The 12,071-nt window shown below is 46.1% G+C and overlaps 1 protein-coding gene across 1 annotated transcript; it reads right to left on the bottom strand.

Annotated features, from left to right (window-relative positions):
• Positions 1-807: 807 nt before the first annotated feature.
• On the bottom strand, positions 808-2,367 carry LOC101108040 (interferon regulatory factor 6-like). The gene is given in 2 exon segments (XM_042245253.2): positions 808-1,078; positions 1,081-2,367. Coding segments are annotated over 2 exon segments (1,284 nt in total). The 5' UTR covers positions 2,099-2,367; the 3' UTR covers positions 808-812.
• Between the last annotated feature and the right edge of the window lie 9,704 nt (positions 2,368-12,071).

Consider the following 12,071-nt stretch of genomic DNA (forward strand, 5'->3'; position numbering starts at 1 on the left):
TTGCATTGGCAGGCAAGTTCTTTACCACTAGCACCACCTGGGAAGCCCAACTAAGACCTGGTGCAGCCAAGTAAATAAGTAAAATATTTATTTATTTATTTAGGCTGTGCTGAGTCTTAGTTCGGAGAAGGCAATGGCACCCCACTCCAGTACTCTTGCCTGGGAAATCCCATGGACGGAGGAGCCTGGTGGGCTGCCGTCTATGGGGTTGCACAGAGTCGGACACGACTGATGCGACTTAGCAGCAGCAGCAGCAGCAGCAGCAGAGTCTTAGTTACTATTCAGGCTTTTCTTTTTTTTTCAGTGCTTCAGGGGACTTTAATGAAAGCAAAAAAAAGAAAAAAAAGAAAAGTCACAAGAACAAGGCAGAAGGGTTCTGTTCCAGGCAGTTTTGCCTTATACAAATAGAATGAAGTCATCAAGTCAGAGTCTTAAAGCTGGCATTATTTCAGGCATCATTCTAACTCCTTCACTTTACAGCAACGAATATGAAGCCCAGAGTTTAAATGACTTGGTTCAAGGTCACCCCATTGGAAGCAAAGCTGCAGTTAGAACCCTGTTGTCCAGACTCCAGGCTAAATCTCCTTCTATTGATACTACATGATACTACCTTGGGAGGTTTAAAGAAGAAGAGGAAAGTATGAAGGGTGATTTTTTTCATAAATTAAATCAATTTTAAAAGCTAGGCATACTTGGAGAGTCAGAGACTACTAATATTGTTAGAAGGAAGAAAGGCTTGAAAGCTGGTTAAATCTGAAAAATAAAAACTATTCATGTAAAATATTGTAAAAAAAGGAAGATGGTATTCATGATTACTGGGTTGGCAGGGCAGCGGGCAGTTGCATGCTGGGGCCGGGCTGCATGGGCTGCCAGCTTTCCTGGGTTTGCAGGATGCGGTACAGCTGCTTCAGATGAGCAACGATGTTATCCTTGATGTCTGGAGTTGATATCTGTAGGCAGACACTGCCACCATCAAAGGATCGTGTGAAGTCACCAGAAAACATCCCATAGATCATCCGAGCCACCACCGGAATGACCTGAACCAAGATGAGTTTCCTTTTCTGGGGTTTCCTATCTTTTGTCTCTCAATCAGGTTGGGGGCAACAAGTGATGGGGCACATGGCCCAGACCAGTACACCTTGCACTGGCACAGCCTGATGGCATAGATGGTGTGCCTGCTGACCTCCAGAATCAGTCCTCTATCCATGACGTCTAGCAGCTTGCTGGTGAACAGCTTCTGCTTCTTATTGGTGATGTGCTCTGGCCCTGGGAACTTGACCTGTTCCAGGCTGATGGGACCAAAGAGCTCCTCCTGGTCAGGCATGGGACCCAGGTCCCCATAGAAGAGCCAGCAGCCTTGGGGGTTGCTCACGGTCATGGTCTGCCCATACTCCTTCCCACGGTACTGAAACTTGATGTCCAGGTCAGTCGTTGGGAGTGAGCTGATCCACAGCTCTGGAGAGCTATAGAAAGGCTGTATAGGTGCCTGGGGCACTTCCATCTCCAGAGGTTCCGTTTTGGGCCACACTGCTTCAGGGCTGCAGTTGCCCACACTGCAGTTGCCCGCACTGGCTGGTGCTATGGGAGAACCACTGATGTTCAGGAAGGGGAAGGTGTCCTGGATGGGGACGTGGTGCTGTGACTGGTCCAGCTCATCTTCCTCATCTTCTTCATCCACATCATTGTCTTCCTCATCCCAAGGAGCAGACCCAGTGGATCCTGGGTTCATGATCAAGCCCTGGGGTTGGGGGATGTCACACACTTGATATATCTTCACTGGGTTCATGGGCACCTCCTTGGTGCCATCATACATCAGGTTGAATTCTCTGCTCTTGTTGAGAGCATAGCGGAGTTGGGCCTTCTGTTTAGCTGGGTCAGGGTCATCCACCCCTTCCTGGTACTTCCCTGTCTCCACAGCCCAGGCCTTGAAAATGGTGTTTTCCTCCTCTTGCTGGGGGCTGTGCCGGGTGGCATGTTTCCAGGGGATCTGGAAGCATTTAGAGTCCCTGTGTAGCCAGATGAGCCCTGGGTACAGGCCACTATCCACTTGGGCCACCAGCCAGGGCTTCAGCCGAACTCTGCAGGGGTGGAGGGCCATGATATAGATGAGCAGGTGGTGTATCCACAGGAATCTGAGAGCTGGGCCTCAAGTCAGGTTCCTGTTCTCTGGGCCACCCAAAGGTTCTGTCTTCAATCCGGCTGCCAGAAGTGAATGTCCCTCTGAACCAAGTCCCCAGGTACGATCACCCACCGCCACGGTGCTCCTCGACCCGCAGGGCGAGCAACGCCTGGCTGTGCGCTGGTAGGGACTGCGGGCTCCTCTCCCTGCCCCAGCGCCGGCCCTCACCTGCCCGGCCCAGGTGAGCCTATTCAGGGTTTTCTCTAGTTTCGGGGAGTGGGAGATACTCTCTTGCAGTGCCAGGGCTTCTCACTGTGGCGGCTTCCTTTGTTGCAGAGCAAAGGCTCTAGGGTACATGGGCTCAGGAGTTGAAGCTCCTGGGCTCTAGAGCACAGGCTCAGCAGTTGTGCACACGGGCTTAGTTGCTCTGGGATCTTCCTGGACCAGGGATCAAACCCATGTCTTCTGCATTGGCAGGCAGATTCTTTACCACTGAGCCACCAGAAGTCCCTGAATAAAATAAATAATGATAATAATAAAAGAACGTCGGGCACTCCTTCTGTTTACTTCCAGAAAATTTCAAGGGTATGATTTTAACAATGCTCTGTTTTTCTTATTTTCTTTTCCTTTTAAAAAAACATGAACATAGCTAATAGTGGGTTGGAGAAGGAAATGGTAACCCACTCCAGTGCTCTTGCCTAGAGAATCCCATGGACGGAGAAGCCTGGTAGGCTACAGTCCACGGGGTCGCAAAGAGTCGGACATGACTAGGCGACTTCACTTTCACTTTTCAATTATTTCATTGTATCAAGTAAACATTCAGAACCAATGCCTGGGTGACATGCTCCAGACAGTTTTAACAGGAAAGGCACCTGTATTTCAGTCCATCAGGGTGACCAGGTGTACTTTAGAGAATGATGGTGTTGCTTCTAAAGGCTGTTGTTTATTCCCCTGACAGCACAGATTCCTATTTTTATAATAAGAGTTTCCAACTGGTGGAGGCATTGTCTTGTCCAGATAAAATTAATATATCATGAGAAAGTTCCAATGCTGGGAGTAAAGTGTCTAGTGGAAAGGGCACTTCTTAAATTTTTACAAAGTAGGGGAAAACTCTGGTTACCGAGGTGAGGCTCATGGTGGGTAGAACTCTTTGGGAAAAGAAAGATCTTGGGTTCCATGTTGATCTGTTAAAATAGTTCAATGGCATAGTCAAGAAGGAATTGAATAGATTCAACTAAAATTAAGTTAGAGATGAAGATAAAGGGAAGAACAGCACCTAGACCATGGCGGTGATGTGATGTGGATGGAACCACCCAGAGACAGACTATAGAGTCATAGGAGAGGGCCAGCTTTGGAGGAGATCCAGAGTTTTATACAGAGCAGAGGTGGAATCAACCAACAGAGTCAGGTTGCAGGTACAATCAGAGTCAGGAAGAAGAGTCCTAGAGGGCTTCATGGAGGAGGTGGGAATTGAGCTTGGTCTAGTGTGTGTGTGCGTATAGTTGATCAGTTGCGTCTGACTCTTTGTGACCCCATGGACTGTAGCCCTCCAGGCTCCTCTCTCCATGGGATTTTCCATGGAGTGGGTTGCTGTTTCCTTCTCCAGGGGATCTTCCCAATCCAGGGATTGAACTTGTGTTTCTTATGTCTCCTGTTTGGCAGGTGAGTTCTTTACCCTGTGCCACCTGGGATGCTCTCAGCTTGGTCTTAGTGGATGGTTAGTATCTGAGCACCTGGAGGGGAGAACAAAGGGAAGGCACAGGAGACATGGAATGAGATGAATAAAGCATGGAGGTGAGCAGGGGTCTATGTGCTTGTTTCAGGCAATCCTGATGAACCCAAGTGATGAATTCAGAACCGCTCCCTGTGGAGGAGTCACCTCCACCCTCCAGGAGCCCAGGCCTGGAGGCAGAGGACAGACAACAGAGGCATGAGCTCAGCCCTGTTTCAGAGGAAAGGCTGATCCACAGCAGCGGGAGGGGGAGGCCGATGGGGAGGGCTCTGTGGACGGAGGGACGTTCAGTCGGGGACCGAGCTGGGCAGATGATGGCAGTGAAGGGTGGGGCGTGGGAACAGTGAGATCAGAGGCGCGGAAGCCATCAGAGCTTAGCCCAGCCTGTGCACCACCCAGAGAAAGGCAGCTCCCCCCTTGTCCCTCCCTAGGAGGCAGGTGGACAGAGGCCAAGCTGGAGACATAGGCTCAGCACTGGGCTCGCACCTACATTTCATTAATCCTTAAATAGGTCAAATCCCTTTCCCACCGTCCATGGGGTTCATCGATTTTTGTGGTACAGAATTTCACTGTGTTACAAAAAATCTATTTCCAATTTATAAGAGCAAGAGATGAAACAGCTGTTACTCAGCTTTTCTTTATTGACTGAGGAAGTGGAAAAAAAGAAAATGCTTCAGAAAACAGGAGAAGAGGAGGAAATTGGATGGATTCTTCAAACCATAGATCCCACAGACAAAATCTTTTCTTTATCTCCACTTTCCAAGTATTTAGTGCAGGGTCAGGGGGCGAGGTTTTGTCTGCTTCTATTTCATCTTTCCCAAGCCTGTTTGACTCGGATGCTAGAGGTGAGTTGAGCGGGTAATTTATGCTTTTGGAAGAACATCAAACAGATGCAAGTAGCTCATTCCATCCATCTCTGAAAGACAGGCAGTTAATTAGGATAGGCCTGCAGCTTTGATGTGAGGCAGAAGAATCATAAGGAGTTCAGAAGTTCTCAATTCAGAGACATTTTCAGAAGGAGAGCTAGCTCACAGTTGTGCTGTGATTCCAAATAGCAAAAAGAGCTGGACCATCCAGTCAACCAGATCTGAGAACCATGGCTTTAAGATGTGGGTAACTGCCTGAGTGCCCCTCCCTAAGGAAATGGCAACTCATGCCAGTATTCTTGCCGGGAGAATCCCATGGACAGAGGAGCCTGGTGGGAGTCAATAGGGTTGCAAAGAGTTCAACATGACTGAAATGATTTAGCCCGCATGCACATAGCTGATTAACAACCTCGTGGTAGTTTCCGGTGAACAGCAAAGGGACTCAGCCACACATGTACAGAGACACAGGGATTTTAATGATGTTGCAACTTTGCCATCAGCTTGTAGGTTGAGGAACCTTGATTCTGTAAGCCCATCTTACAGTTAATCCTAGCCCGAGAGGAAAAACCTTCATTATGATCCCTAGAGTCTGGAATGTTGGAGCCTGAAGGCGTTTGTTTCCAAGAGCCCACAGTCCTGCAGGAGGATTTGTCCTTTTTACTCACAAACAGAACACCTGGCTGTCTGGGTTTTTCTGGTTTCCTAGTAATTCTGTATGAGTTTGAGTGCTGCCTTTTCCATTTCTACAGAAAAAGGCATTGATATTTCAGTAGAGGTGGCATTGAATCTGTAGATTGCTTTGACAAGTGTTATCATCTTGGAATTTTGCTTCCGGAACATGTTTTTTTCAAGGTGTAGATTATTGAATTACTTGAGTTTTTAATTTCATGTTTCCATAAATACAACCTCACACTGATGACTAATCTTTATCTACCAAGCAGCATGTTCAATGACACTGTCGACGTGTCAAGCACATGTAATAAGCTTCATAAGCTTCAAATGGCAGTTACTGCCAACATAAGTTACAGGGGAAAATCAACTCTCAAAACCTTCCGATGGAAGCAGAACATATTATGCCTTTAAAAATAGATGTCTTTTCACAATGGTTCAGAAATTTTCAAATGGAGAGAAGAAATTCAAAAAATTGTTTACGGAGGTGTCAGATGTTCATTAAATGTCATGTAAAATTAGCAGGATGATAAATCTGATTCTGCAGCTCTGGAAAAAGTACAAGGAAATCTGTGTTTGGGAGGAAAGTATATAACCCTGCCCCCCCCACACTTGTATATGTACATGTGTATATAAATTATATATGTAATTTATATAGTTATTTTTATTGTATAAGTAAATTATATGATTATGTATATGTATTTATACCTTGTATATGTAATTTATACCTTATCTCATTTCTGATTTTACAATAGCCAAAGTATTTTAGCTTTCCATCAGCCTACTCTGAAATTTTGCAGCAAATTATAATTTATATTTACAATACTAACTTTAATAAACTTTCTAATTTTTCCATTTAAGTGAATTTCTTACTTACAAAAACTTTTCTAGTGAACATGATGTCAAATGATGTTATCAAAATATTTCAATAGTTGTGATCAAAAGAGGTTGCTAGAAAGATACAGAAAAAAATCTTTGCTAGAAAATAGTCTCGTTTTTGAGGAGCGCTTTTGGTTGCTTGGGGTACTAGTCAATCCTTGGTTGCAAGAGATAGAAACAGACTTAGGCAAGTTCATCAGAAGAGGAAGGATGTTGAGCTGTTGATGACAACAGTGAGAGGGCTGAGTGAGAATCAGCCTTTTTTAAAAAAATTGGAGGATAATTGCTTTACAACGTTGTATCAGTTTTTGCTGTACAACAGTGTGAATCAGGTACATGTGTATGTATACCCCCCCTCCCTCTTGGACCTCCCTCTCGTCCTCTTCCATCCCACCCTCTAGGTCATCACGGAGCACTGAGCTGAGCTCCCTGTGTTTTGCAGCAGCTTCCCACTAGTTATCTGTATGTATGTCAATGCTGCTCTCTTGATTCGTCACACCCTCACCTTCCCCTGCTGTGTCTACAAGTTCATTCTCTACATCTGCGCCTCCATTTCTTCTCTGTAAATAGGTTCATCAGTACTATTTTTCTAGATTCCACATACATGCATTAGTCAATAATTGAAAATGAAGCAACTGACAAAGGATTAATCTCCCATATTAATCTCAGAGAGCTCAGTATTAGGGATGTAGTCCTGAGAAAAGTAGGAGGGGGGGCTGTGGACGGAGCCCAGCTCGGGGCCACTGGTGGCCTGGCCAAGATGCTGTCAGGGCTCATGTCTCGATGATCTTGCGGACTTTGTGCCACAAACGCAAACCTCAGAGTCCAGGGGCAGAACATGCAGTTGGTCAGTGCACGGGTGTGTGCCCACCCTCCCGGTTGTAGGCTGGGAGAGGAAGCATGCATTGTTGCCAGTTTCCCTACTGCTTCCCATGAAAACTTGTAAGGAGGAATTCCTTCCAACTTGAAAGAATATGTGAATCAGATGGGCACATCCTCAAAACTGTGAGCTATTTCCTGCACCCACACCTTTGATTACTCAGCACCTGCCTAAACCTTCCTTCTAACCTCACACTTTTGAAGTGACAGCTCCCACCTGAAACAACATGGCCCTTCCCCACAGGATCCAGTCCAAGCCACCATCACTCAATCAACCAGCTCCAGGCATCTCAGGAGACACAGGGGTTTCTGCAGCAGTTGTAATGCCCTTGGAATATTCTGCAACTTATAGTCACAGTTTCAACATGAATATCACTAGAATACCTGTTATGCCAGGGCTTCCCAACCTCCAGAATCTAGTTCCTGATAATCTGAGATGGGGCTGATGTAATAATAATAGAAGCTTCCCAACCTCCAGAATCTAGTTCCTGATAATCTGAGATGGGGCTGATGTAATAATAATAGAAATAAAGTGCACAATAAATGCCATGTGTTTGAATCATCCTGAAACCATCCCTGTCCATGGAAAAATTGTCTTCCATGAAATTTGCCCCAGGGACCTCTGCCTCATACAATGTGGGGAAGAAGGCAGGGAAGAGAAAGGAGACCATTAAAAAATACGAACAGATGCTCCTCCGGGCAGGGAAGGAAGCATGCACATAGGCCACACTCCCATTCCATTTTCCCGGGGATAACTTAGCTTTTCATTTGCATCTCAGCCTCAGTAAACTGGCCTGTGTTCAGGTGTCACACAAGGCGTGGCAGCCTAAGGACCAGGGGTCGTCTGGGCTCCATTCTCTTCTTCCTGCCCCCATAGTGTAACAGCTCCCACTGTCTCCTCCATGGCAGGACCATGGTACCCCAGCAGACTCTGCAACCTCTCTTCTCTGCTCACTTTTTTGACCAAATGACCTGAGAACACAAATGGCTAAGATGCTGGTGACATTCCTGTGTCCCCCATTGGAAGCCTTCCTCTCTTGGTTAGGAAGCCTCCAAACAAGAAAAGCACTGGGACTTCCCTGGCAGGCCAGTTGCGAAGTCTTTGCACTTCCAGTGCAGAGGGGGCATGGGTATGATCCCTGATCGGAGAACTAATTCCACATGCCTCATGGTGTGGTCAAAAATAATGAATAAATAAAATTTTAAAAATGAAAGGTTTAAAAAGAAACAAAAAAAAGCACTGAACTGCAGTAATCAGCAATAAAAATATTTCACCGGGTCTGTCGAGAAGGCCAAGCTTTATCTTGACTATTGGACTACGGGCTCCAATTAGGCTGAGAATTAAGTTGACAAACAGTAGGTTTACAGAAGGGTGTGCAGATTCATGGGCTTCCTTGATGGCTCAGACAGTAAAGAATCCACCTGCAATGTGGGAGACCTGGGTTCAATCCCTGGGTTGGGAAAGTCCCCTGGAGGAAGGCATGGCAACCCACTCCAGTATTCTTTCCTGGAGAATCCCATGGACAGAGGAGCCTTGTGAGCTACAGTCCATGGGGTCACAAAGAGTTGGACACAACTGAACAGCTAAGCACAGCACACAGCACAGTGCAGATTCTTGCAGGCACGTGGGAGCCTCCGGAGGCCTCGGTGCTCATACAGCAGGTTGAACAGAGTTTCCGTCGTGCGGAAGAAACTAAAATACTGAGGCTAAAGGAAGGTCAAGGTCAAACTTCATCAGAGTTTGTACAGATTACTCTCCACCTCGACTCCCCTTCTCAGGGAATGGGAATGCTTCTTTTCTCCTAGAACCAGAGGGCATCATTCATAGCAAAGCTTCATTTCCTGCCTCCAGGAGGAAAATAGGTGATCTGAGCACACTTCTTGCACCTGCTGTCTTTCAGGTGCCTTTAGATCAAAATGATCCTTAAGCCAAAGTGGTCTGTTTGGAATGGCCTATTCTGCTAGCCTCAGACATGAGGCGTGATCATAAGATGGGTACCCTCATTTTCACCTTAGAACTATTTATTTTGGCCAAGGATGAGAAAGCACCACATACTGATGACTGGTTCACCACATACATCAAAACCCTGGACAGCATCCCAAACTTGTGTTAGCGCAAGTCTGTGTGCCCACACACAGTGAGGCCAAGCAAATTGAAACATTGGAGTTTGAAGCAGAGGTTTGTTGCAGGGCCCTACAAGCAGAAGGGCGGTTCATGCCCTAAAAAGCCCCTAGCTCCCCCAAACTGCCTGAAGGCTTTCAGCAAAACACTTTTAAAAGCAGGTAAGGGAGAGGGTCTCAGGGTGTGTGATTAGCTCGCCCACAATCCTCTGATTGGCTGATGGGGAGGCTGCTGGTGGTGTCACAGGGTGAACATCGTTAGTCCTTAGGCTATAGGAGGCCTGGGCTGTGTGTTCAGGGTCTCATGTAGTTAACACCTTCCACTTAGTGCTCAGGAAACATGCATCAAATACTGCCGTCTATGTATTTCAGAGGAGCTGCAGCAGAGAATGTGGGGGAGGGGTTCTGTCCCCACCCCATCCCCAAGGCCCTATGAGTCCTGCTCAGTAGCTCCAGCCACTGCCCCTCATGTCCTCTGGACCACACTCAGACCTGAGATCACACGCCCCTGCTGGGACACAAAGGGATTGAACCTGGGTCTCCTGCATTACAGGCAGATTCTTTACCACTGAGTCACCAGGGTATAAAGGCTCAAAGTGGAAGCTATGTGTTGTTCCTCCCACTCTGCAGGTCTGTCGGCCAGTTCCTCTACTGGCTTCTCCTGGGTGGTTCCAGGGCTACATGCAGCTGTGGAGTCACCCAGACTGGATGGTTCACCTCATCCCCACCTCTGATAGATGGTGTTAGGCCAACAGGCCCTGATGTTTCTTGTAGGCCAGCATGACTGAGAGACAGACACTTCCTCTTTGACTACTTTCAGCTTGCTTTGCAGCACTTGCTCTGCAGATAACTGCTGTACTAACAGTGCAAATGTTCAAAGAGAGCAGAAAACTGTAAAGAAGAGGAAATAATAGGAACTGAGCTATTGACAACACTCCCCCGTTTGCCGATTTATTCTGTTCAGTGAGAGTTTGTGCAGATTCTGACCAGCATCACTGAGAGGTGATTAGCTCCTTCCTGGGGGCAATGCAATGCAGATCTCCTTACAGCAGGCACAGATCCTTTGTAGGCAGGAAAAGGGTCAGAAAGAAGAAAAAAAATTTCTTTCATATTTACCTGGGCTTCCTTATTTCATGCAAGAGGAGGATTCCTGTTGTACTTTGTTTAGAGAGAGTTGAAAACAAATCATCCCCACAAAGACATAGTTTCATTTTACTTTAAAATTTAAACATCTGAAACGTCTGTGAAAAAGCAAGCATCTGCTCTGTTTAGCATCCGTGAATGTCCTCTTCTATTAATTATTTAGATATATTAGACTGAGGAGATCAAAATATAAAAATAATAACAAGACCAGCAACGATTCATTTCGTTAGCTATCAGACCCTGTGCTAAATAATTTACACACACTGTCTAAATTAATCATTGCAATAATTCAATGAGTAGGTGCTGTTATGACCTCTTTTTTCACACATGAAGAAACAAACGTCAGAGAAAATAAATGCTGTACTCAAGGTTGCCTAGCTAGTGAGGAGGTAGGCACGGACCTGGTCTTTCTCATCAATAACATGATCCCGTGCTGTTGGTGGTGACATTACAGGGTGCTGGGTGCTGAACTTGCCTGTATAGCAGTGAGCGTCTGGGGGTTCTGATCCCCACCACATCTGGATCAATTAAATGAATAAAGCAAAGCAGGAGAGGGGTTCTCTTCTCTGACCAGCCACTCTGTTTGATGCTCATCTCTTCCCACTAGACCACAAGATCTCCTGAATACTGTTAAAATTTGTTTTTTTGTTGTTATGTTTATAGATCTTTTAAAAATATGTTAAGTATCAGGATAAAGATAAGCTCCTCATTTTCTCATCATGCCCATGCAGAGATAATCACTAGTTAATTATTTGGGCACTTAAAATTATTTTTAAGTCATGTATGTATTTATGTATGATATAAAGGTCTTCCCCAGTGGCTCAGATGGTAAAGAATCTGCTTGACAATGCAGGAGACGTGGTTTCTATCCCTGGGTCAGGAAGATCCCTTGGAGAAGGAAATGGCAACCCACTCCAGTATTCTTGCCTGCAGAGGCAACTATACTGAGGAGCCTGGTGGGCTACAGTCATGGGGTCACAAACAGTCAGACAAGACTTAGTCACTAAACAGTAACAACAGCAGCCATCAAGCGCGGCGGTCTAGCGGGCCTAGCAGCTCAGGGGTAGGTGGGGAGGCCAGGAACACTGAAGCAGCACAACAAAGTGAACAAAGGCCGAGGGCCTAGAAGCTTGGATTGGATCTTGCTCCTGCAGCATATCAGTTTTCCATTTTTTTTTATTGCAGTATAGTTGCTTTGCAATGCTGTGTTAGCTCCTGCTGTACAGTAAAGTGAATCAGCTATACATATACATATATCCTTTCCCTCTTCAGCTTCCCTCTCACCCCCAGCTTTCTCATTTTTGTTGTTATTTTGCCTTCCAGTCTCTACAAATTCCCCTTATATCCATTGATTTTTCTGTTCCTTTGACTTTTGTGATCATTTCACGTGTAGTGTCTCATTCTTCAAGGTGGTTTCTCCAGCACAACACCGAGGAGTTAGGATGGGAGCTGTGTATGTGTTGGGGGGAGTTTATGGGATGTTGGCTTTCTCTTTGCATATGAGACCTGCTCCTTCCACTGGGCTGTGACAAGAGATGGGAAGTAGAAATTGCACTTGACACACGCAGCTCAGGGGTTTAGGAGTTTTGGGGGTATTTGAGCAGCAGAGTAGTGTCGCAGGGAGAAAAGGCTCTAAAAAGCCTGACACAGGACTTCCCTGTTG

The sequence above is a fragment of the Ovis aries genome, chromosome 3 (genome assembly GCF_016772045.2).
Source record: "Ovis aries strain OAR_USU_Benz2616 breed Rambouillet chromosome 3, ARS-UI_Ramb_v3.0, whole genome shotgun sequence".
Classification (NCBI taxonomy): Eukaryota; Metazoa; Chordata; class Mammalia; order Artiodactyla; family Bovidae; genus Ovis; species Ovis aries.